We start from the raw sequence: 26906 nt of genomic DNA, 5'->3' as shown, positions 1-26906 counted from the left end.
TTACTAAAATACTGTGCAAAAGTCTTAGGCACCCTAGCTATAGATATGTGCAGAGTACTATGTGTCAACAAATTATGGACTGGATCTTACTCACCGTCCCTGGTAAGCCTGGAGAACCAGGGGGTCCAATAGATCCCTAGGGCAGGAGATGAAGAAATCACATGTAAATATGGACCAATATTTTATTGAAAATACATTACTATTTTAATAAAATATTTCCCACCTTTTCACCCTTCTCTGCTTTTGGACCAATTGCACCTCGATCTCCTTGTTCTCCCTGTGTAAACAAAACATGATATTTAAATAGTCCAAAAAATACAAATTAAAGACTACAACTTCTCCAGCGCCATCAATATATTGTTTCATCTGAAAAAACACGATTCTTGCAGAACAGACTTTTTTTTCACAGCACCACAGGGTGGTAAAAAAGGCTTTTAGCACACTGGTCTTCATTAGTCAGGGCACAAACATAGAAATAGGCACAGATCTCAGCGAAGATTAAAATGAACAAAAATAGGCAAGAAATTTTCACTGTATGGGACGATATATGTGGTGAGAGAAATAACTTTAATGTTGACCTTTCATCTTCAACCTGGAATCTTAACTCTTTTTCTTGTCACACATGCTCTTGACCATTGGAGTAGTTCTTGCATTTTCTGTCACTATTTCATATTCCCAGAACCTATAATGTTTGGATTTCTGATAGAAGGACTTAAAATCTTCTGGTTTTCTTCTTTCATCATAAATGTTGTCTGGACTATTGAGTATCCTTAGCATTTAACTTCAGATTCTCAGTATCCACAGTAAAGTTATTCTCATTCATGAATACACTCAATGACTGAACTTCCAATGTCTAAAGAATTCAAGAGTAAGGGTGATTTCTTTTTCTCAGTTCAGTCTAATACGACTGATACCTTTTCCAGAAAGTCTCAGTTGATGGCAACAATGATCAGCTGAAGTCTCAGTCAAGTTTATTGTCATATGCACAAGTACTGTGAACATTGAAGAATCTTACAGGCCCAAGTCCATTTGCAGAAGGAAGTGATATGTCCACCACTCATGTATCATACAAGCGTTCTTACACAGGGAGGATGGAAGGCTAGTTAAGAAAGCTTTGAAGTCCAGAGATATGAATGAGGATTCACGATCGGAAAACATGAGGTTGTAACATATGTAACATTATCGAGAGGGAAGTTAGCCATCTGTGAATCACAAGATCTAAAGTCTTTGGTGAGCAGAGGGGTCTGTGGATTATAATTTCACTTTTCTCACTGACTAGCTATATCTGGACTTAACCCAAACCCATGTAATTATAACTCAACATAACAGGCTGTCTAACCTTAAAGACGTTACACAAAGTCACTAACCTTTTCCCCTTTTAATCCCATTGAGCCTGGCAGTCCATGTGATCCTGGAAGGCCTGGTTCTCCCTGAAAAGTCATTAAATACGATGCGTGAGAAACATTAGTAATGGCATTGATTAAATCAATTCCATACTCATACCTTTGTAAGCTGGAAGTTAAACGGGACTGCATTGTGTCAAAATCATTGAACACTGTCTCTCAGAAATTGTTCATTAGTTGGATATTTTGTCTCAGGATAACAAGCTTATCCACTCCTTTATTTATCCAACAGAAAGTGAAAGTGACATTTCTGCACTCCCTATGGATGCCGCCATGTTATTTAACACGTCAAAGTTTTTACTATACCTTTGTATTAGGAACAAAAAAAAACGACTGGATACAGGTTAATGCAAGGTTTCACTCTGTGCATTTCAGTTTAGATGACTATATTTTATTGATGTGCAGCTTGATAAACCATCAAATACAGATGGAAGCACAATCTGCTGGAGGAATTCAGTGGGTTGAGCAGTATCTGTAGTCAGGGGAAGGAATTGTTGGCATTTTGGGTTGAAACCCTGTATCCATTGAATTCCTCCAGCGGATGTGTGTTGCTTCAGATTGCAGCATCTGCAATGACTTGTGTCTCCAATGACAGATGGGAGAGGCAGCAAAAACAATGGCTTTTAAAGCAGCAAAAAGTGAATTTATACACACACACACACACAGATAATTGTGTCCAGGGTTCTCCAAGTCAAATGTCCCCAGGTTAATGCAAAAGATACTATTAGCTGGATGAGGTTGGCCAGCTAGGATTGTTTACTCTAGAGTTTAGTAAGCTAAGGGGTAGAAGCAATTTATAATTATAGAAGGTAGGGGAAATATTCAGAGTCTTTATCCTAGAGTGTCAACTATTAAAGGCTATACTTTAAGGTGAGAGGAAGAAGTTTAAAGGGGAATTATGAGGCAAGATTTTTTTTTACAGAATGGGATAGGTGTCTGGAACATGCTACCAGGGTATTTAAACAGACACATGAACAGAAAGAGGATGGAGGGATAAGGACCATCTGCAGCCAGATGGGATTAATTAAAATTGGCATGGTCAGCACAAACATCCTGGACCAAAGGGCTTGTCCCTGTACCATACCTTTCTATTTTCCTTTAACAGATATTTGGATGTGTTGAATTGATAGGGTGTTGTGTGGGAAAGGGGAAGTACAGTAACAGCACTGGGGAGATTTACTCAGTCAAAATTATATGCAATTCCTTCATAGGTTGCTTAAATGTTATTATAACCAATTAATTTTTATGATAACACAAACACATTATTCCCTCAGGGTATGAGATGTCCTGGTGAGATTGTTCACACACCACTATGGACACACAGTTGTGCACAGCCACTGACCCAAAGCAGCCTGTTCTCTTGGAGATCATTAGTCATGAGAATTGTCCCTATGTGACGCAGGACAGAGAGTAAACAAAGAGCTTTGATATTGGTTTATTATTGTCACATCTATCAAGATTGTCTTGCATACTGTTCAGAAAAATCAAATCATTACACAATGCATTAAAGCAGAAAAGGGTAAAGCAATAACAATATGGAATAAATCAGAGTCAGAATCAGATTTAATAACACCGGCATATTTCGTGAAATTTGTTAACTTTGCAGCAGCGGTACAATGCAATAATAACAATAGAGAAAAATCTGAATTAAAGTATACAGTATATACAGTGGCATGCAAAACTTTGGGCACCCCGGTCAAATTTTTTGTTACTGTGAATAGCTAAGCGAGTAAAAGATGAACTGATTTCCAAAAGGCATAAAGTTAAACATGACACATTTCTTTAATATTTTAAGCAAGAAAACTTTTTTTTATTTCCATCTTTTACAGTTTCAAAATAACAAAAAAGGAAAAGGGCCTGAAGCAAAAGTTTGGGCACCCTGCGTGGTCAGTACTTAGTAACACCCCCTTTAGCAAGTATCACAGCTTGTAAACACTTTCTGTAGCCAGCTAACAGTCTTTCAATTCTTGTTTGGGGGATTTTCGCCCATTCTTCCTTGCAAAAGGCTTCTAATTCTGTGAGATTCTTGGGCCGTCTTGCATGCACAGCTCTTTTGAGGTCTATCCACAGATTCTTGATGATATTTAGGTCAGGGACTGTGAGGACCATGGCAAAACCTTCAGCTTGTGCCTCTTGAAGTAGTCCATTGTGGATTTTGAGGTGTGTTTAGGATCATTATCCTGTTGTAGAAGCCATCCTCTTTTCATCTTTGGCTTTTTTACAGATGGTGTGATGTCTGCTTCCAGAATTTGCTGGTATTTAATTGAATTCATTCTTCCCTCTACCAGTAAATGTTCCCCATGCCACTGGCTGCAACACAAGCCCAAAGCATGATCCATCCACCCCAGTGCTTACCAGTTGGAGAGGGGTTCTTTTCATGAAATTCTGCACCCTTTTATCTCCAAGCATACCTTTGCTCATTGCGGCCAAAAAGTTCGATTTTAAGCAACACACATCAAAGTTGCTGGTGAACGCAGCAGGCCAGGCAGCATCTCTAGGAAGAGGTACAGTCGATGTTTCAGGCCGAGACCCTTCGTCAGGACTAACTGAAGAAAGAGCTAGTAAGAGATTTAAAATTGGGAGGGGGAGGGGGAGATCAAAAATGATAGGAGAAGAGAGGAGGGGGAGGGATGGAGCCAAGAGCTGGACAGGTGATTGGCAAAAGGGGTATGAGAGGATTATGGGACAGGAGGCCCAGGGAGGAGGAAAAGGGGGAGGGGGAGTCCAGAGGATGGGCAAGGGGTATAGTCAGAGGGACAGAGGGAGAAAAAGGAGAGTGAGAGAAAGGATGTGTGTATATAAATAACGGATGGGGTACGAGGGGGAGGTGGGGCATTAGCGGAAGTTTGAGAAGTCAATGTTCACACCATCAGGTTAGAGGCTACCCAGACGGAATATAAGGTGTTGTTCCTCCAACCTGAGTGTGGTTTCATCTTTACAGTAGAGGAGGCCATGGATAGACATGTCCGAATGGGAATGGGATGTGGAATTAAAATGTGTGGCCACTGGGAGATCCTGCTTTCCCTGGCGGACAGAGCGTAGGTGTTCAGCAAAACGATCTCCCAGTCTGCGTCGGGTATCGCCAATATATAGAAGGCCACATCAGGAGCACTGGACGCAGTATGTCACCCCAGTTGACTCACAGGTGAAATGTCGCCTCACCTGGAAGGACTGTCTGGGGCCCTGAATGGTGGTAAGGGAGGAAGTGTAAGGGCATGTGTAGCACTTGTTCCGCTTACAAGGATAAGTGTCAGGAGGGAGATCAGTGGGGAGGGATGGGGGGGACGAACAGGAATAGGGAGCGATCCCTGTAGAAAGCAGAGCGGGGGGAGGGAAAGATGTGCTTAGTGGTGAGATCCCATTGGAGGTGGCGGAAGTTACGGAGAATAATATGTTGGACCCGGAGGCTGGTGGAGTGATAGGTGAGGACCAGGGGAACCCTATTCCTAGTGGGGTGGCGGGAGGATGGAGTGAGAGCAGATGCGTGTGAAATGGGGGAGATGCGTTCGAGAGCAGAGTTGATGGTGGAGGAAGGGAAGCCCCTTTCTTTAAAAAAGGAGGACATCTCCCTCGTCCTGGAATGAAAAGCCTCATCTAAGCTCTGTTTTAACTTCAGTCCGCAGGAATTGTTTCCAAAATGCATCAGGCTTGTTTAGATGTTCCTTTCAACCTTTTGAATAGAACCTGCTGGCCGCAATGACATATATTAAATAAGCAGTGCAAGTAAAAGAAATAAAAAAGTAGTGAGGTGGTATTAATAAAAGTGTAAGGTGTAATAAAATGTAAAAGGTACAGTACAGGTAAGCAATAACATGCAAGATTGTAATGAGGTAGATTTTGGGGCTACAGGTCCTTCTTAGCATACAAGGGGTTATTGAAGAATCTGATAACATTAGGATAGATGCTGGTCTTGAACCTGTGGTATATGCTTTCAGGCTTTTATATTTTCTGCCTGACAGGGGTGGGGGTGGGGAGAGGGAAGAAGAGAGAACGCCCAGGGTGGGTGGGGTCTTTGATTATGCTGACTGTAAGAAGTATAGACAATATCCAGATAGGCAAGACTAATTTCTGTGAGTGTTGAGCTGTGTCTACAACTCTGTTTCATTTACTTTGGAAGGTGGGCAGCAGAGGGGATTTGACAGGAAAATGCAAATCTCTTTGAAGTGGGATTACCAAAAAAAAATGTGTTTGGGACCTTGTGCCTTGGACCTTGTAAAGTAAAGATGTCAAATCTCTGGCTGACACATGCCCATGGGAATTGATCAGTCTGTCATTGGGAATTGATTAAGGAGACACCATAATCCGCTGGGATTCTGGAGAAACAACAACCTGTCAGCAATTTGAAATTTTTGGAATCCAAAATGAAGAATGAATTTATTGAGTAAGAAGAATGTGAACTAACCCTTTCAGGAAAGCACATGTTTCAAAAGTCCTCCCTTACCTTTTGTCCAGTAAGGCCTGGACTTCCCGCTTCTCCCTATTAAAGATAAGTAAAACCTAAGTCAACAACTCTACTGCCACAGTGATAATTATCTGCCTCATTATTTACAATAACTAATAACTCTCAATAACTCATCTTCCCCCTTACCTTTTCACCAGGCCTCCCTGGTAAACCATCTTGGCCTGGCTCTCCCTCTTGCCCCTGAGGTATTGAAAAGGGAAATCAAAATGAATATTTCAGCATTGTTTGGAATGAATGCCCCAATTTGATTGGCCAATTTAATTTGTCAAAGAAATTTGCTCATTTATATTTCATTTCCAGAAGGGACTAAATCAGTAATTACTTGCCTTAACTCCTGGAGGCCCAGGTAAACCACTTTTCCCATCTATTCCAGGTGGACCCTGAAAATATATCAGTTAGAAATGCATCAAAACATGACTAATATGGGATTATATAAACAAAATGGATACAGCAAGCACAGCCAAATAACTTGCAAAAGTTGTTATTCCATTTACATTATCTTCAGTTAACAAGATTGTCCTTATTAATCTCAGGGTAACAGCATTTAAAATATTTTCTTTGAAGCAAGCTAATAGTTTTGTTTAGAAGGTGCCAATATAACAATGCTTTAGATTTGCCAATTCCATATTCTGAGCTGCTTGGAACTGCAGTGTAAAAGTATACATTTCCAATGGCAGAGGTGCAATGGAATCAAAATAAGATTTTCCTTTACTTCTGGATCCCCTGATGAGTTTTCTTTTTCAAGGGTTTTGTGTTTTCTGTCAGTGAGTAGAGCCAGGCCTGTTGTCTAATCGCTTATGGCTGACGCATTTTTGAAAGCAACTCTTAACAAACATTACACTTTCTAGGGCTGAAGGCCTAATTTAGCCATTCACCATTGTGTAAACCAAGCACAAAGTTTCCAACAAATTCACATGGACAAATATCATTATTCTACTTTACCCACCCTTGCCTCTTCATAAATAATTGAAGATGAAATAAGTATTTGACGAGAGAGTAAACTGCTGCAATGCAGTGGATCAAAAGAGGAGAAGTGGAAGGAAACTAACAGATCTATTATAGGTTTCCACAAATAAAACAAAATGAGGTGTTTTATGACAAATGAAACCTACAGCAACATTTTATTGAACTCCGAAACCTACACAACAAAAGTGTACTAAAAACCTTTTATATGGTAATGTCATCACATCACACCAGCCTCTTAAAGCAAAACTCCAACTCAATGTTGGTGGTTGTGAATTATGTACATTTCTCCCAATTACTTTACCCTACACTATTTCTGGGTGACATAGATATGATGGGGCTTCTTCTGCGCTGGAATCTTCCATCGTCCTATGAGATCAAGCTCTGCAAATTAGAATAAGCAGCAATGTGCACAGAAATTTTAAGTTTTCATTAGGCACCTTAAGCATAAACTAATTCACTTGCACACGCATTCGTAAATGCTTAATGATTTTTGCTATGTGTATGTGTGCCTGCATGCCAGCAGTCTCTTTGCTGACCCTCTGTGCACAAGACACCAGCAATGATTGTGTTAATACAACAGAATGAAATGTCTCTGGTATTTTATTGGAATTAACTCACAAAAATAATCAGCTTAATATCTTGGCTAATTATATCATTGAAGTCATTTCCTCTATGCAAATCAATAATGTGTTATTAACATGACACAGCAAGGTTTTACACCCTTCCTCCTCTCTTCTTTGTGCTTGCAGATTGCTTACCGGTTTTCCCTTTGATCCTGGTTTTCCTGGAAATCCAATTTCACCTGGTAGCCCCTAACACATTGAGATAGTTAATTATATAGCTTCAAATTCATGACATCATCAAATGAATAAACAGCGTCAGTACATCTGTGGCTGAACTTCACCAAAAGGGAGGTGGAGCTCCTGACACAAGATGTACCTCCTAACGTTTTCTACATTAACCAATGAATGTGAAAATTCATGCCTTTGAGAAAATCCATGTATTTCCTTCCTTTTCCCAGTATAGTAACTTAAAACTATACCTTATTTGTTCAAATCTATACAGCATAAATATTAGCTGTGAAAAACTAAGGCTGAAAGTAGCCCCAGGCATGTACAGAATTAAGCAATAAAACAGTGAAGTTAATGAAAATAAAGATATAAAATGTTCTGTTACTTCTCCATTATCCTTTTAAAAATTGCACAAAACATGCCTCTTCACTTCAAGAGTTAGCTTGCACGTACGGTGAAGGTTTTGTGCAATAAAAGAGGAAGCCCCATTCTCAGAGATCCAATTTAGAAAATAACTTGCTGGCAAAACTAATTGTGGGACCAATGAAGTATTTTGCATAGTAAAATTCACCAGAGAAAGATGATCTATGGCTAAACATGCAGAAGATGTTGGGTGAGTTATACTACTCCACAATTAATTTTGCAAAAATGTTATCTTCTTGCCCAATTGAAATGCTCTGAATAGTATGAGGTAGTCATATCTGTGCAAACCAAACTCATTAATGTAAATGAAGAAACTCTTTAACAATTGGCATTTAAAAAAAAAATTAAACTTCTTTATTTGGTGTTTATCTATTCATAATTCTCATGCCAAAACTTCTAAAAATATTAGACTATTTCATAAAGTTGTTTCAAAAATGTGAATTTGAAATGCCAATTTCCAATTTTGTTTATGCACAGTGTCCAATAGCCTATGTCACAGAAGCCTGCTCTCTGTCCATCTTGTGTGTTTACAAGTGTTTTTCTCCCATCTATGCTCTATGATGGAGAAGAATTCCCTTGGCACACAATACTCTAATATTCAAATGTAAAATGGAAATATGCAAGAGACTGGGAAAAGGAGAAAATCACACTGTTCTCATGATAGAATTTAACATGGCTTGATAACAAATCTTAAAGATTTCTTCCTGGATTTAGTGATCAAAGTTTTGAAAACACCAGAGGTAAAGTTAGGTTAACAGTCTTGATTGTGCTTTGTACAATTGGTTTTCCTCAAGGAAATCAGCGGTCACCTAAGGGCAACTTCAACTTCTTCATTCACACTTTCACTGTGTGATGTACAGTAATTTTGTTTTGAGTATCAGGTTGGAAAGGCATGTTCTGGTGATGTACTGATCTCAGTCATTCGCATGTGAACACATATTCCTGCAACCACAATCCCATCCTCCATGGATGCCAAATGTTTGGGAGTATACTGTATAGAGTTTCAATTTTTAAGAAAAGAGATGATTTTGCTTTTATTTTTTAAAACGTTGCTTTACTTATTCTTTCTGCCCTTTTATAGGTCTCATTTGAGCAAACCTTTCTCTCATTATTTCAGTTCCAAATTTTGGCTTTTAATAACTATTTCCAATTTGCACACTTCTGTTCCAATTCCTGTATAGTTCATTTCACAATTCTTTGACTGGATGGATTGAAAAGATAGTTGGTTTACCCTACTTGTTTTAGTTTCAGATGCCTAGATTCTCCTCTCTGTCACATTACTGGTTTACTCATATTTTAATTTACACCCCAAGACATAGGAGCAGAATTAGGCCATTCCATCACGGTTGATTTATTACCCCTCTCAACCCTATTCTCCTGCCTTCCCCACATAACCTTTGAAATCCTGATTAATGAAGAAACTATCAACCTCTGCTTTAAATATACTCAATGGCTTGGCCTCCACAGCTGTCTGTGTCAATAAATTCCACAGGCTCAGCACTCACTGGTGAAAGAAATTCCACCTCTCTGTTCTAAACGGACATCCCTCTATTCTGAGGCTGTGTCCTACAGTCCTAGACTCCCCCACTACCTTTCCACATCCACTCTATCTTGGCCTTTCAATATGTTTCAAAGAAAACCTCCTTTATTCTTCTAAATCCAGTGAGTACAGGCCCAAAGCCACCAAACATGCCTCATTCATTAACCCTTTCGTTTCTGGAATCATTCTTATGAACCTCCTCTAGATCTTCTCTAGTTCAAGATATTCTTTCTTAGATAAGGGGCCCAAAACTGCTCATAATATTCAGTGCAGTCTGACCCATGCCTAATAAAGCCTCAACATTAAATCCTTAGTTTTATATTCTAGTCCTCTTGAAATTAATGCTAACATTGCATTTTCATTTGCTAGTATATTTCCTGTAATACCATGGGCCTCGTGTGCGGCCGCTTGCCAAAGACTTTATGAAAATTAAAGTAAGCAACCTCCACAGACTTTCTTTTGTCTATCATGTCTTTTATTTCCTCAAATAATTCCAACAGACTAGCCTTAAGGAAACTATGCTGGCTTTGGCCTATTTTATCATGTACCTTCTAGTATTCCGAAATGGATTCCAATATCTTCCCAATCACTGAAGTCAGGCTAAGTGGCCTATAATTTCCTTTCTTCGGCTTCCCTCAACTGATTCTTGAAAGATCAAAACACCTCCACAATCTCTTCAGCTACCTTGTTCAGAACCCTGGGGAGTATTCTAGTCCAGGTGATTTATCTATGTTCAGGTCTTTCAGCTTTACAAGGACCTTCTCCCTAGTAATAGCAACAGCCCTTACTTCTGTCCCTGGACACTCTTGAATTTCTGGCATACTACTTGTGTCTCCCACAGTGAAAACTGGCACAAAATACTTCTTAAATCCTTCCACCATTTCTTTCTTCCTGTTATTCCAGCATCATTTTCCAGGGGTCCTAGATCCACTCATGCCTTTCTTTTACTCTTTTTATTTCTGCAAAAAATATTTTTTGTATCCTCTTTTGTATTATTGGCCCTTTACTTTGATGTTTCATCTTTTCTCTCCTAATGGTTTTTTTAGTTGCTTTCTGTTGGTTTTCAAAGAGGTTCCCAGTTCTGTAATTATTAGCTTATTATTTGACCACTTCTGCTTTTATGCTGTTTTTGACTCCCCTTGTCAGCCACAGTTGCTTCATCCTCCCTTTAGATCACTTCTTCTTGAAACTATCTTCTGAATTTCTCCCAGAAGTTCCACCCATTGCTGTTCTGCTGTCATCCCTGCTAGTGTCCTCTTCCAATCAACTCTGGCCATCTCTTGTTCTATGTCTCTGTAATTCCCTTTAATCCACTGTAATAGTGATACATCTGAATTTAGCTTCTTCCTCTCAAGCTGCAGGGTGAATTCTATTAGGTTATGATCACTGCCTCCTAAAAGTTCCTTTCCTTCAAGCTCACTAATCAAATCTGGTTCATTACACAATGCCTTTGCCTTTTTCGTAGTCAGCTAAACCCACAAGCTGTTCTAAAAAGCCATCTCGATACATTCTTCAAAATCCCTCTCTATGGATCCAGCGCCAACCTGATTTTCCCAGTCTTCCTGCATATTGAAATCCCCCATGACTATTGTAACATTCTCTTTTTCACATGCCTTTTCTATCTCCTCTTGCAACTTGTACCCCACATCCTGCTTCTTTCACCCATGGCTTAGTGATGCCCACAATGTCATGCCTGCCAAACTCTAACTGCAATACAAGATCATCCACCTTATTCTGTATATGGTGTGCATTCAGGTATAACATCTTCAGTCTGGTATTCATGGCTCTTTATGATTTTGTCTCCATGTTACCCTTCAACTTGTCCCAGTGACTGTAACATTGCCCTATCATCTGCCTGTCATTTCTCACAGTCTCACTATAAACTACAACAAATTTGCATATCAACTGCCCCACCTTCAGCCTATCACTGATATTCTCAACCCCTCGGGCCAAATTTAATTCATAAAATATTGTAAATAAATAAGAACTCAAGTGCAAGTTTAACTATTGGCATTGATTTAATGGCCTACATTTAGTATTGCTACTTTCAAATAACTCTAAGCCTGTATATTTTTCAGTTTGATAAGAATAAACAATATTTTTTAATGATAGTTAATGTTGACTTTTTCTCTACTATGAAAATACTTCTCTTGGTTGGATAATGATCTCTACAATTCTTACCTGTTCTCCAGGATGTCCTGGTGCTCCTGGACTACCAGCTTCTCCTTTAATACCCTAAATAAAAGATACAGAGCAAACGTTTCATTTCTCATTTCCCCAATAAATCACAGAACTAACTTGGTGAATAGTTGAGTCCTCAAGCTATTAGTGTTACTGGCCAAATCCATGGACAGCTGACCACACCCAGGACGGCAGGAGGAACACCATAATCAGCCTCAGTGTCCCAGTTTTGTGAAGGTAAATTCATTCCTGGTCACTGACAGTGCCAAGAAGGGATATTCATGTGGGTCTGTTACATAGTAAGACGTTTAAGCTTGGCTGTGATAGGTTGAAAGGCTAAAATATTGTGCAAATATTTAAGTTACTATATCACCCAGATCAATGTCACAGCGTGAAATTGACACAGGCCCATCAGGCCATTTGACAATCAACATATTATGGCTAGGAGTGAAAACAAAATGTGAGAAATCAAAATAGAATGAATAATTATTCGGAAGAGCCATTGCAAGGGTTTGAAATCCATTTCGAGATAAGATTTATTGGAGCTATGACGATTTTGTAAGGAAGGACTACGGGCCTCAATTCCTGTGTTCAGTAACCTCCAGCACTCACTCAAATACTCAAGTCTACACTCTTGAAGGGAGATAACTAATGGAGAATGCCACAAAGGTCTACGATAGAATGGAGATGGATCTTGACCACTATCCCAATTTTTACCACAGCCAATTATAAAGAGGTAAGAATTGATGACAAAAGGTGATGGCCTGGAGGATAGTAGACAGTGAGCTGGGCTGAGCGAAGGAGCAGTTCACAAAGGAATGGGCCACATACTAAAGCAGCATAGCCGTGTGTTTGGAAGTAGACTGTGAAATAAGGAGAGGTGCAGGGCAATGAGCTGTACACCAGTTAGGGTGAAGCATGAATTAGCTTAGTTTGAAGGCAGTGCGAACTGCAAGGGGAGAGAAGTAGAGGGAGGCAGGGGGAAGCGCAGAGATAGCAGGATGATCCAGAATGGACGTGATAAACTGGGTGTAGCCCGACAGGGCAATGGCAGGGAGGAATACAAGCACACTTGAAAATGCAGAGGCAGGACTGAGCTCAGGCAGAGGGAGGGAGTGAGCTCAGGCATGCCTGAAAGGGTAATGATCTAGTAGGCCAGCAGGAGAGATGGACTGTGTGAATGTGCAACTAACCAATGAATGCATGAAAGTAATGGGGCGCAGAGTGAATCAGGAAGAGCAGTGTGATAGGATTGGACCGGATAATGTGAAGAGGGTACACACACTGCATGCAAACCAGAAATAATGGGATTAGTATAAAGGTTGCACAGACAGGGTAGGTGCAAGGACCTGTTTCTGTGCTGTATGGCTCTGAATATGCTCTGAATTATTTCTGTGGGAACAGCTTAGTTTGCAGTTCTTGACCATGAGATGGCAGCATTTCCTTTGGAGATGATGAGCCTTCCTTTACATTTGTAACTTCCACAAGTTTATGTAATTTGTTTAAACTAGAAGTTTTCCTCACATGATAATTGTGATTTTTTTTTTTGCTTGATAGATTAAAAAGAGAGAACAGCTTGGGATCGATTCACTGTCATTTTGTAAAATTAAAAAATTACAAAGTTATGTCACAACTAATGTGGCAAAATAATACTAAAGTTGCAACCAAATGCTTGTTTTTCTATTCTGCGCGGGCTTACTGTGTAAGCAGAGCTGCTTGATATATTCTTGAAATATCAACATCAAACACGAATTTCCCAGCATCACAGTTTCTCTACTCACTCCAGCAACATGTCTGTCCCAACTTCAGAGGTCACCTTTGTGACAAAAGTGATAGTTTTCCATCCAGATCATCTTTCCTCCAAACCCCCAGAGTCAGATTGTTAATTCTAATTGAAGCCTAACCAGGAAGACTTTTCATCCTCAGGCCCAAATATCAGTATAATCCCAACAAGGACCTTCCATGAAAGACATTAATTTCTTTGTTCAATTTCTTGTACGTAAAATAAAGCAACAGTTTGTGAATGTCCTAAGTTGGCACTTTAGTAGTTCATTTACAAAATGCACAGCTAATTAAGAGATTAAATGCAGGGATATGAGGGGTTAAGAAGGATTGGGGCCAAAAATGGGAAAATTGGACCACTTTGATGAGTACCATATTTGGCATGAGTGAGTTGGGCTGAAGGGTCTGCTTTCAAGCTATGTTCACTGTATTTAATCATTGAATCTGGAAGTGCCACTCATAATTCTCAATGATGATACTGTGGTCAATAAATTCTCCATTGTGGTAAAGAACCCCATAGCATCTTCAAATAGCAACATATGTATCATCGTTGATGTGGTGTCAATTGAATTTTCCCTCCAAAAGATGCGAGATCTGATAACACTCCCTCATCGCACTGAATTTCAAGACAGAATGTATGTGCATACTTCTGGATATATCTTTTTAATTCAATGCTACAAATATTACCAATAAGCCGAAGTTGACCCTAAGTAAGTAGCTCCATAGCTATCAGTAAAACAAAAGCTCTCTTGTTATAAATCGTAGTTCATGCTATAAATCAAACCATATTAAGCAGATTTAAATCCAGCTGTCATGAGCCCTGCAGGCCTGTGCACCTGTATTTGTTAATTGTTGTCTTATCTAGAATTGTCAAGCCTTTTTGCATTCTGCTTAATCTTGTCAAGTTTATTTTGACTGGCATGGGTTTTCAGGGTACAGTGATTATTTAAAAGGTACTCCCAATTTGTGCTTATCACAGGGTCCTTGTGTTTCAAGACTGATACGGCTCACAGCGTCGAACAGTCGAGCCACCAATGTTCTATTGGCACTCTTCTGAGTAAACTCTTGTTTTTATCTCTATATGGAAGTCTGTTGTTCCTCCACACGTGGGTTCAGTCATCTGTTAGTGCGTCACTGTGACACATAACCACACCCTAGAAGTATTAACACACTTTAGAAGTAACAGCAAGGCCATACTCTGGAATTAATATAAAACTCAGGAGATTAGTACTCACCGGGTCTCCAGTGATTCCCTGTAAACCTGGCAGGCCTCGGTCACCCTTTCTTCCCTAAACAGAACAGCAGAAGACAACAAAATCAGCGAGAGAACAAAGCAGGCAAAGCATTATACATGAGGGAAGAGACAGCAACTTTGAATGAGGCATTAAGGGATTTTATTCCGTGCTTGCAATATCAGTGAAAGACAGGAGAAAGCAGTAATTCACATTTTCATGGTACGGGGGTGAAATCTGCACAGCATAGTGTGTTTGGTTGGCTCAACTGTGCAGTCTCACGATTACACTCAGGCAGCCTTCCTCTGATCATTCTTCATCTAACTGCACAAACAGAACTAAATATTCCTTGCTCTTATGTCTTTGACTACCTTCGCATTCATGTACCTGTACGACTAGTCATGGCATTTCATCGCTTAACAACAAGGAAGGACCAACAGTTTGGAAGGAATTGTGAGACTTGTTGGAACATACAGTGCAACACTAACTTGTGATATCACATAATCTTAGAAGTGTTAGTCATGATGAAAATGACTGAATTTTGAAATATATTTATTGCACAGACATAGGCAAAAAATTGATAAAAACTGGTCTACAAAAATCTTACTTTGGAAAAGTTGCTGTAACATTGAGTGCATGGAGCCAGAGTACAAACAAGAGAAAATCTGCAGATGCTGGAAATCTGAGAAACACAAACAAAATGCTGGAGGAACTCAGCGAGCCAGACAGTATCTATGGAAAAGAGTACAGTCAACGTTTCGGGCCGTAACCCTATGGCAGGACCGGAGAAAAAAAGCTGAGGAGTAGATTTAAAAAGGTGAGGGAAGGGGTGAGAGAAATGCCAGGTGATAGGTGAAACTGTCAACTTCCTAGCTCTTTGTTTCATCCTTCCCCCTCCGAGTTTCACCTATCGCCTTGCGCTCCTTTCTCCCCTCCCCCCACCTTTCAAATCTACTCCTCACCTTTTTCTCTCCAGTCCTGCCGAAAGGTCTCGGTCTGAAATGTCGAATGTACTCTTTTCCACAGATGCTGCCTGGCCTGCTGAATTCCTCCAGCATTTTGTGTGTGCTTTTCCAAAGTCAGCACATTAACCCTTCTGTTAATCTGGTGCACTCAGAGGTTCATTTACGTGGAACTGGGATATTGTGCAGATTGCTCCCATTAACACCGCATCAAGATAGTAACATAATAATTTTTTTTGTGAAATCAGTAAGTTTAAAAAGAAGTGCTCAAAACATCTCTGAATGAGACATATTGAACCATTAGGACTTCCAAATAATCAGGCAGCTAATTATTAGAGAATAACTGGAAGTTCTTTCAGTTTCACTGTATTTTTTCAGTGAATACAGACAGAACAATATTTTTCTATTATACACACTAGCATGGGCCATTGATTTTAAATGGCCTATTCTGTCATCTACATTTTATGCTATTCATCTTTAAATTAGAGTGAGATTTTATGCTGCTCAGTTCTATATCATTCTCCTTTGAAAGCAGCGTCTCCAGCTAAGATATCTAAATTGCATACCGCAGCACCTTAGCCAAAGGCAAGGCAGCAGATACAGGATGAGTGGATGCAGCAAAGGAACAGGGTGAGGTGCAATGGTAGAGCAGGGTACTGAAGCAAATGGCATACAAGGGAGTCAGGACTAAAGATAGGCCTGACCACTGGATCTCACTCACATATTGATCAAACCCATTCCACATTTACTCACTTTCATATGCCTGTTACCTTCTCCTGCCTTTCCTACCACCCATTGCAGAACTTCCCTCCTTTGAACTCTTACCTTGATGGCTTGGGCCTAGATAGTGAATTACTGCTCAACTCTTTGACCATAAAGGAGGAATTCAGGAGACATGGCCAGGCCTTATTTTGGTGACTTACTTTTTCTTTGTTCATTACAAAAGACGAATAATCAGTCCTTTGCCAGAAGTAACAATCTTGATGAGAAAAGACCACCACTTCCTGATTCAAATAGACTAGCAGAGTTCCAAAGATCCACAAAGTCCTCGTGACTCAATACTATCTCATTTTAGAGAATGAGCATGTTCTGTCTCTTTGGACTCCTAAGTTTTGCTACTGAAAATAATAGCACAATATGTAAAAATAAATCCAATTCCACAGTTAAGTTGAATCTGATCTAAGCTACCACCATTTAAAGACATCTTGTTGAATTTCACACAGCATATTCTGCTTCCATTTGAAAGAAGCAGAATTAATTATTTACATACCCTTTGACCTTGTGGACCTGGTTTTCCTGCAATGCCATCCAGACCAGGAGGGCCCTACGATTAGAGAACAAAGCATACTATATTTTATTAATCCATTGACCTGTCTACTGCTAAAGTTCATGAGAATTGCCCAAGGGTATTTCTCTATGGATTCCCCAAGAGTGCAATTACCAACCATCCTGATCTATTGAGACAAGGCATTTAGTTTCACAGCATTTTTGTTGCACCATGCATTTTGACAGTCTTTTATTTTGCTCATTTTTGAAAAAGAGATTTTGATCCAAGAGAAATGCATGCACGGTTTCCAAAAGAATTACAGTGCTGACCCTGAAGGAAGGCAGAACTCCCTGCAGTTGTGCACCTTCCTTGGTTCTTTCCAACTGGGTCCAGAAGGGACAGACGAAGTAGTTTTGGTAAATGCTTGTCCTTCTAACACCACATGTTACTAAAGTGGTCATTTGAGATTTTAGAAAAAAGAAATACACAAGTTTTTAACCCGTCCTCAAATTTTAGTTCTGTGCATTCTGCAGGCAACATCACTGATTTCCCCACTCCAAAAGCTTTGTTCTCATATCATGCTGCAACACTGAAGAAAGCCATTAGACCCATCAAATCTATTTTGGCTCTTGGGATGACACCATCAATCCCATTCCCCCATTTAATTCCCTTATACAATAAACCTTTCATCTACCTCATTCTGATTTTACACTTTGTTTACCTGCACTTCCCTTTCTCTGTAGCTTTTACACTTTATTCTGCATTCTGTTATTGTTTTACCTTGTACTACCTCAGCTCACTGTTAAAATGCCTAGATCTGTATGAGTGGTATGCAAGACAAGCTTTTCAATGTATCTCAGTACATGTGACAACAATAAACTAATTCCAGTTCCATTTCAGGATATTCTCCCTCTCTTTCACATCAATTCCATCCGGACTAACCTACTAAAATTTTGTACTAATGAAAATGTACAGGGACTAGTTAACCTACCGATCAGCACACCTTTGAAGAAATGGGAAGAAATCAGAGCACCATGCAGCCGTGCCAAGAATTTGCTAATTCCATCAGACTTCAGGATCACACCTAAATCACTGATACTGTGAGGCGTCAAGATTACCTGCTACGTGCCATGCCACTCCACTACCACTTCCATGTTGATTGCTAGGTGCGGCCTCATAGATTAAACCTGGCCATCTGGTTAATTACACCTTCGTTATTGTAGCACTTTCTTCCGCAGTTTAACATCATCTTAGTATCTGATTCTAATCACTTGATTATGGTTTGAAGGTCAATGGCTTGGCAAGAATTATATGACTCTCTCATGTAAACACACACACACACAGAGTCGATGAGAGTAATTAAGCTTTCATTTGATTAATAATTCAAGTCTCTTCTATGTAAACAATAAACAAACTTACCACAGGTCCCTGAGGACCTGCTATACCTGGAAGGCCTCGAGGTCCTGGCTCACCCTGGAAAGGCAAAACACATTACATTTACAGCCATAGAGTCATACACACTGAAGAAGGCAGACAGGCCCAACATGGCCATGCCAAACACGATGTCCATCTAGGCTAGTTCGGTTTGCTGTGTTCGGTCCATATCCCTCTAAAATTTTTCTTGTTCATGTTACAACTGCGTGACCAGATTCTGATCTGACTCCATTTCTATGTTTGCAAATGACACCATCATAACGGGTCTCAAACAGCGACGAGTTTAGGAAGGAGATGGGAATAGGGAGCCTAGTGGTATGGGAAGGAGACAAGGAGCTTAGAGGCAACCACCTTTTCTTCAATCTCAGCAAAACACAAATGTTGGTCATCGACTTCAGGATACAGGACAGAGCACATTTTCCTGTATGTATTAGTGGTGCTGAGGCGGAGACAGTTGAGAGCTTAAAGTTCCTTGGCGTAAATATCACAAACAATTTGTACCTGGGCCAGACATGCAGACACTATGGTTGGAATAGCTCACCAGAACTCTACTTCCTCTGAATTACCTAAAGAAATTCAGCATGAATACAATGACCATCACCAATTTTTACAGATTTACTGTCCCATAGAAAGCATCCTGTCTGGATGCATCACAACAACTGCTCTGTCCAAAAAAAAAATTGCCAGGAGTTGTGAACACAGTCCAGTCAATCACAAAAACCAGCCTCCCATCCATTGACCCTCATACAAGATCGTGCTGGTGAACCAAGGTGATATTCAGCAGGCTACGTATAATGATGCCGTCTTTCATTGATTCTATGATAGTTATTATTCTATTATAGATGTATTAAGTATACCTACAAGAAAATGAATCTCAGGGTTGTATATAGTGACATTTATGTACTTTGATAATAAATTTACTATGAACTTTGAACTTTGACTTTGACTCTACTTCCTGCAGCTTTGAGAAAGGGGCCAACATAATCAAGGATCCCTCCTATCCTGATCATTCCCTCTTCTCTCCTCTCCCATCAGGCAGAAGATACAAAAGCATGAGAACACATATCACCATGTGTGCCACAGTAGCATAGCGATGACCATGACACTATTATAGCTCAGAGTTCAGAGTTCAATTCCAAAAGTGTTTGCATGATCTCCTCATGAACCACTTTCCCCCGACAGTCCAAAGACATTACGGTGAGTAGGTTAATTGGTCACTGTAAATTGTCCTGTGACCGGTCTAGTGGATTGCTGGGTGGTCTGGCTCATTGGGTCAGAAGGGCCTGTTCCGTGCAGTATCTTTAAATAAAAATAAAACCAGGCTTCTACCCCATGTTATAAGACGTTTGAATGGACCTCCTAAACAATAAGAATGAACTTGAGATCTCTCAATCTACCTCATCATTACCCTTGAACTACCTGCACTTTACATTACAATTTGCCTATCGCCACAATAGGTCAACGGCAGACAAAATCTCAATGGCTCTCCACATGGCTTTAGACCACCTGGACAACACAAACACTTACGTCAAGATGCTGTTTATTCACTGTAGCTCAGCAGTTAATACCATCATTCCCACAATCCTGACTGAGAAGTTGCAGAACCTGGGCCTCCGTACCTCTGTCTGCAATTGGATCCTCTACTTCCTAACCGGAAGACCAAAATCTGTGCAGATTGGTGACAACATATCCTCCTTGCTACTGATCAACACTGGCGCACCTCAGGGGTGTGTGCTTAGTCTACTGCTCTACTCTCTATATATACATAATTGTGTGGCTAGGGATAGCTCAAATACCATCTATAAATTTGCTGATGATACAACCACTGTTGGTAGAATCTCAGGTGGTGACGAGAGGACATACAGGGGTGAGATATGCCAACTAGTGGAGTGGTGCCACAGCAACAACTTGGCACTCAACATTAGTAACATGAAAGAGCTGTTTGTGGACTTCAGAAAGGGTAAGACGAAGGAACACATACCAATCCTCATAGAGGGATCAGAAGTGGAGAGAGTGAGCAGCTTCAAGGTCCTGGGTGTCCAGATCTAACCTGGTCCCAACATATTGATGTAGTTGTAAAGAAGGCAAGACAGCGGCTATACATTATTAGGAGTTTGAAGAGATTTGGCATGTCAACAAATACATTCAAAAACTTCTGTAGTTGTACCATGAAGAGCACTTTGACAGGCTGCATCACTGTCTGGTACGGAAGGGCTACTGCACAGGACCGAAAGAAGCTACAGAAGGTTGTAGATCTAGTCAGCTCCATTTTGGGTACTAGCCTACAAAGTACCCAGGACATCTTTAGGGAGCGGTGTCTCAGAAAGGCAGTGTCCATTATTTAGGACCTCCAGCACCCAGGGCAGGCCCTTTTCTCACTGTTACCATCAGGTAGGATCTATAGAAGCCTGAAGGCACACACTCAGAGATTCAGGAACAGCTTCTTCCCCCCTGCCATCTGATTCCCAAATGGACATTGAATCTTTGGACATTACCTCACTTTTTAAAAACTATACAGTATTTCTGTTTTTGCACATTTTTAAAATCTATTCGATATATCTAATTGAATTACTTGTTTATTTTTTATTATTATTACTATTTTTCCTCTGCTAGATTATGTATTGCATTGAACTGCTGCTACTAAGTTAACAAATTTCACGTCACATGCCGGTGATACTAAACCTGATTCTGATTCTGAAGTTTAACTTTCTGAATTCTGTATTATTTTATTCTTTTGTACTATGTTAATGTACCTATGATCAAAATGATCTATCTGGATGGCTTGCAAACCAAATTTTTTCATTGTATCTCAGTACATGTGAGAATAATAAAGTAGTTACATAATCAACCATCACCTGCCTCAACCACTTCCTCTGGAGACCCATTCCATATATGCACCAGCTCCTGCATGAAGTGGCTGCCTTCCAGGTTACTTAAAAATCCTGCCTCTCTCACCTTAAACCCATATCCCATAGTTTTTCAATTCCCTTTCCCTGGGATAAAGTCTCAGTGAATTCACCTTATCTATGCCCCTTATCACTACAAGTTCATTCCATAGTATCATACACTTCAAGCATTGAAGTCCTCCCCTGCCCAACCTCTCCCTCTAATGAGGCCCTTGACTCCTTGCAACATTCTCAATTTTTTCCACTCTTTCCAGCTTTATGAAATCTTTTCTATAACAGTATAATCAAAGTTGTACACAATACTCCAGACATGGCCTCACAAACTTCTCAAACAACTGCAACTCCTATAATCAATGCCCTGAATGATGAAGACCAGCATGCCAGAAACCTTCTTGACCACTCCATCTATCTGAATTTGTGTGCAGTCCTTGGTCCTTCCACTCCACAGCACTCTCCCGGGACCTGTTGCTGACTGTCAGAGACTTTGTTAAAATTTCTGTTTCTCCGCTGCCCATTGAGTAATGTAGCACAGTGTGAGGCCCTTCAGCACAACTTATCCAAGCAAACCAAGATGCTTATCTAAGCTAGACCCACTTGCCCACGTTTGGCCTAAATCTTTTTAAACATACATTTCTTATACATCTTCATGAAGCCAAAGACCACTCAGACCCAATGAATCTCTGCTAGCTCTCAAAGTATTCTCTCAGTCCCATTCCCCCACTTATTTTCCTGTAACCTTTCTCGTTCACTTACCCATCAACTCTTCCTTTATTCTCCTTCCACCCACCTACACTGAGAGGAATTACCTAATAACAACCTGCCTTTGGGTTGTAGGAGGAAACTGGTGCTCTCTGAGGAAACCCACGTGGTCACGGGAATAATGAGCTAACTCCACATCAACAGCAGCCAAAGTCAGATTTCAACTTGGACTACTGTAGCTGTGAGGCAGCAGCACTACGTTTTGCTTTTTTTCTTGCTTCTGTAATGGAGTCTGCATAAAAGTTAGCACAAAGTCCCATCAAGGCAGCGCTACACCTGTGGACAATTTCATTGAAAGTTTAAGAGTTATTAGTCAGCAATGCACAACTACCTTGACTAGAATTAGAATGTAAAGTCAAGCTCATAGCTCCTTGTGGCAACTTTTATACAAGCATCACACTTACTCGTTCTCCTTTTAAGTAACCAAGATCCCCCTGAAAGAAAACATGGAATGGTTAATCCACAAGGTAAAACTGTGAAACAAGAGCATCTGATTGAAATATAAAATGCAGGCTTCTCTAAAGTTGTTGATTCTGACTTTATCAAACTGTGCTGGTGGTTGGATTACATTTTATGCGTCTCTTAAATCATTAAAATGTTAAAGTAATTCCAACATAATTAAGCACCAGAAAGTGCTTAAATGTGGTGTTGATATTTTGCAACGTTCATCAAATTAGAGGCTGATTGGGGTTTGTACACATGATCACTCCAGACCTTTTTGCACAGTAATGATTGGAAACATACTGTAGGTCAATTTTAGGCTCAAGTTTTACCCTGGAATTTCTTTCCTCTGCTCTCTCCCGTCTGACTTCAATACCAGAGGACAGGAAAGTATCTCTTACAATCTAACAGTACAACAAACTGTTACACTGGCTTGCAAGTGTTCAGAATACAGTTAAAGACAACCTAGTCATAGAATCATGGATAGGTTATAGTGTAGGGGGAAAGAAAAACTGAAAAAATGGAATGGATCCTTTCAAGGTGACAGAAAGTGTCAGTTGCTATAATTGTGGGACTTTGTGGATTTGTAAGGGGTTTTGGGTGTTAGCTTTCTCCTGACTTGGGGAGTGAAATATCAAGGAAGGGAAATAAACAGATGGGCCATATGAAAGTGAGAACAAGAGGGAAAGTGACAGTTACACTCAACAGCAAAGACTTTGCTTCTTCAATACTTTTGGGTGTATTTTATGGATTTTGGGCTGCTGGTCATGAAAATCACCATGAAGTTTTCCTATCACACGCCTATACTTATTATTTCAATTAATAATCCATGTCAGAGTAACTGATGGCAAGGTTTAAGGAAGGCATTTTGTTGGTCCATGAATCAAGCAGGTCATCAATGACAGGGAACTTGATGAACCTCTAGCGGGACCAGAGAAAATTGCATGGAAGGTATTCAAGGATGTTGTTAAACATTTTCTTGGCAACTGCAGAGCAACAAACTATGTGCAGCTGGTTAACAACATAATTCAAGCATACAAAATCATGAAATAGAACGTATCACTAAAGATCCATTTTTTTGTATTCCCATTTAGACTTCTTCCCTGCAAATTTTGGTATTGTCAGTGATGAGCAAGGTGAAAGATTTCACCAGGTCATCGCAGTCATGGAGAAACAGTTCTAAGGCAATTGGAATCCATCAATGCTGACTGATTATTGTTGGCCACTTAAGCATGAAGCTTCAGGCACTGAGCACAAATGAAAATAATCAACAAAACATTTTTAGCTTTGTTGAACCATTGCAAATTATCAGCCCCATTATGTAATTAAATATTATATTTAATAAAAGTTAATTTGTTTCACCAAATTCCTACATGATACAAGTAGTCTGAAATTACACTTGTGTTCAGCTTTAAGTATTATATCGTAAACAAAAAAAAATTCTGAGGAAGCAACACTTTTGAAAAAAATTGTTGTCCGGTGTCAACTGTCTGAACGTTTAGTGAAAAGAGAGGTTAGAGGAAGAATCTGGGACTTGATGGTCTGTTTTCTGTGTACCACATTCTAAATAAATGCAAGTACTTCCATATAAATCATCAATTGTTAATAAACCATATATGTTTTCCTCTGAGTATTTACACTGAGCAAGTACTCCTTACTTGGAGTATTGTGTTCACTGCTGGTCACCTCATTATAGGAAGGATGTGGAAGCTTTAGAGAAGGTGCAGAGGAGATTTACCAGGCTGGTTGCTAGATCCTAATGCGTGTCTTAAGAGGAAAGATTGAGTGATCTGGGGCTTTTTTCTTTGGAGTTAAATAGGATGTGAGAGAACTTGGAGGTATATAATATGATAAAAAGAATAGATAGAGTGGAGAGCCAGTGCCTTTTTCCCCAGGCTGGAAATTTCTAATACCAGAGGATATTCTTTTCAGGTGAGTGGGAGAAAGTTTAGGGAAAATGACAGAGGCAGGTTTGTTACACAGAGAGATGTACATGCCTAGAATGCACTGGAAGGGGTGGTGGTAGAGGCAGATATGCTAGGGACATTTAAAAGACTGAGAGAGGTATATAGATGAAAGGAAAATGCAGAGTAATGGGCTATGTAGGAGGGAAGAGATAGATTAATCAAGTAGTAGATTAAAAGGTCTGCACAACATTGTAGGATGAAGTACCTGTACTGTGCTTTAATGTTTGCATTGCATGGTGTTGAGAGCTCTTGATTAGGAAGCTCTCATTGCATCTCTTGATCAGGCTGTAACTCGAGATACCTGTGGATAATGTGTGAATTTCTCCTTTATCTTACCCAGTCTTTGACCTTACTGTCACTCGGTGTCTGAATGAGGACAGCACAGCCTCCACGAAGAATTAATAAGCACCAGTGCTGACTTACCACCAAAGAAACTTCAATTTAAGAGTTCTGTACTATTACCTCGTTAAACTGCGTTAACTGATGACCTGTATATACAATGTTTAGAGGTTGGGGGCATAAACATTGTATATTTGGATTCCCAACTCCAGAGGCCAGCTGCTCAGACTGTCATGATCCCGACCATTAATTCCCCATTTTCTCCTAATTCCCTTTGATTGCAACACACCTGACTCTCATCAAGGCCTGCAGCATAAACATCCTGGCTTTGCATCCACTCACGGCCAGGTCACTGATTCAGCCTGTGTGGTTGTTCATGTTCTTGGCCACTTAGAACTGTGAATTCTAAGTTTGGAATTTGCGCTATTTGCCTGTGTTAACCCTGTCTCTCAGCTGCTTAGAATTGTAAATTTTAAGTGTTGTTTCCGCACTGTGGTTTGCCGGTGTTAACTCTGTCTCTCTGTGTTAATAGGAGTGTTGCATGCTGCCTGTCTTCCCGTTCATCCTCCCGCCTGCTATTCTCCTCAAACCACGCTCACACCCTGGTCTGCATCCCTGTTCTGCCTCCTTCCGCCGCCCACCTACACTCTCTGTTGGCTCGGTGGTTAAATGCCACATTCCCACCATAGTGACCTGGGTTCGATCCCCGGTCAAGCCTTGCTCACTCCTCGGCATTCCTCTGCCTAATCCTCATTCCCCGGCCTGCCCTATAACCGTTAATAAACACACTTTAGATTACTCTACCTCTGTGTCTGTGTCCTGCGTTTGGGTTCACCCGTTCCTTGCAACACAGATGAGACTCAATGGTTTTAAATGTGGACCTTTACTCATCCCACAAAATCACTTCAGAAATAATAGAATATTTTCTCTCTGTGCTTCTACAATTGTTTTAGATTCTTATTGTTTATTTATCAGCTGAAAGATCAGCATAAAAAAGAGTAACTTTAGATATTTAAAATAGATGCAAAATGCTTAGCAATTATTTGCATTCCCACTTACACCAGGGAGATATTACATGCACACATTTATAAACTCACCTTCAAGAATGGACAACAAATCACAAATGATGTTGTAACTGTACATCTGCATGGTATACAAAGACAAAGGAAACAACACTATTGCCTGGTCCTGTTTAGGCAATCTGACAGAAAGAGGAGAAAATCTGGAATGTTGGAATTCTGAATGTCCTACGCCTTGATTTATTTAAGAGATCATTTCATCCTCATCACAACTGCACATTACTGCTTGAACACTTACCACCACACTCCCAAGTAGGCCTGGAGGTCCAGCTTCTCCCTATAAAACAATGCAGGAAACAAATTATGCTTCTGAAAATTGACCTTCATGATGCTAAGAGATTGGGCACGCTAGGATTTTTTCCTTAGAATGTCAGAAACCAAAGAGTGATATTACAGAGGTCTCTAAAACCATGAGGGGCACACAGTCTTTGTCTCAGGGTTAGGGAATCAACAGGGTTAAGAGCCAAAGGGTAAAGGTTTCAAGTTAGAAGATTTAAAGGAATCTAAGAGGCAACTTCTTCACAAATGAGGTAATGCTTGTATGGAACAGGATGCCAGAGGAAATGGTCGAGGCAGGGACATGAACGACCCTCAAGGTATTTGGGCAGGTTCATGGATAGCAAAGGTTTAAAGGGACATGGTGTGACTAAAACAGATTTCAACAGATTGCATTTTAGAACAAATGAATGTCTTTTAGAGAAGAAAACTGTGACCTTAACTAGTCAAACTATACACGAATCCTCTTAACCAACAATGTGAGAGTTAATTTTCTCTTCCTCCGGGGACAATTAGCAAATGTTGGCATTGTTAGTAACATTCACTTTGTATGAATTAACAGCATTAGAAACATAGAAAACCTACAAAGCTGTGCTGAACATGTCCTTATCTTAGAAATTACCTAGGGTTGCCCATAGCCCTCTAATTTTCTGAGCTCCATGTACCTGTCCAGGAGTCCCTTAAAAGACCCTATCG

The 26906-nt window shown here is 40.1% G+C and overlaps 1 protein-coding gene across 1 annotated transcript in view; it reads right to left on the bottom strand.

The window, feature by feature from the left end:
* col22a1 (collagen, type XXII, alpha 1) overlaps window positions 1-26906 on the bottom strand; it is a 306811-nt gene that overhangs the window by 95379 nt on the left and 184526 nt on the right. The window contains exons 18-30 of the mRNA XM_072246143.1: window positions 26173-26211; window positions 22513-22542; window positions 18429-18482; window positions 17013-17066; window positions 14784-14837; window positions 11767-11820; window positions 7590-7643; window positions 6192-6245; window positions 5992-6045; window positions 5845-5880; window positions 1368-1430; window positions 224-277; window positions 95-136 (exon numbers count right to left, since the gene is read on the bottom strand). Of these exons, the coding sequence (XP_072102244.1) occupies window positions 95-136; window positions 224-277; window positions 1368-1430; window positions 5845-5880; window positions 5992-6045; window positions 6192-6245; window positions 7590-7643; window positions 11767-11820; window positions 14784-14837; window positions 17013-17066; window positions 18429-18482; window positions 22513-22542; window positions 26173-26211 (642 nt within the window). The remainder of the gene's footprint in view (window positions 1-94; window positions 137-223; window positions 278-1367; window positions 1431-5844; window positions 5881-5991; window positions 6046-6191; window positions 6246-7589; window positions 7644-11766; window positions 11821-14783; window positions 14838-17012; window positions 17067-18428; window positions 18483-22512; window positions 22543-26172; window positions 26212-26906) is intronic.

Source organism: Mobula birostris, chromosome 1 (assembly GCF_030028105.1).
Source record: "Mobula birostris isolate sMobBir1 chromosome 1, sMobBir1.hap1, whole genome shotgun sequence".
NCBI classification, from domain to species: domain Eukaryota; kingdom Metazoa; phylum Chordata; class Chondrichthyes; order Myliobatiformes; family Myliobatidae; genus Mobula; species Mobula birostris.
The sequence above is the reverse complement of the archived record's forward strand: the minus strand, read 5'-3'. Positions and strand labels throughout refer to the sequence as shown.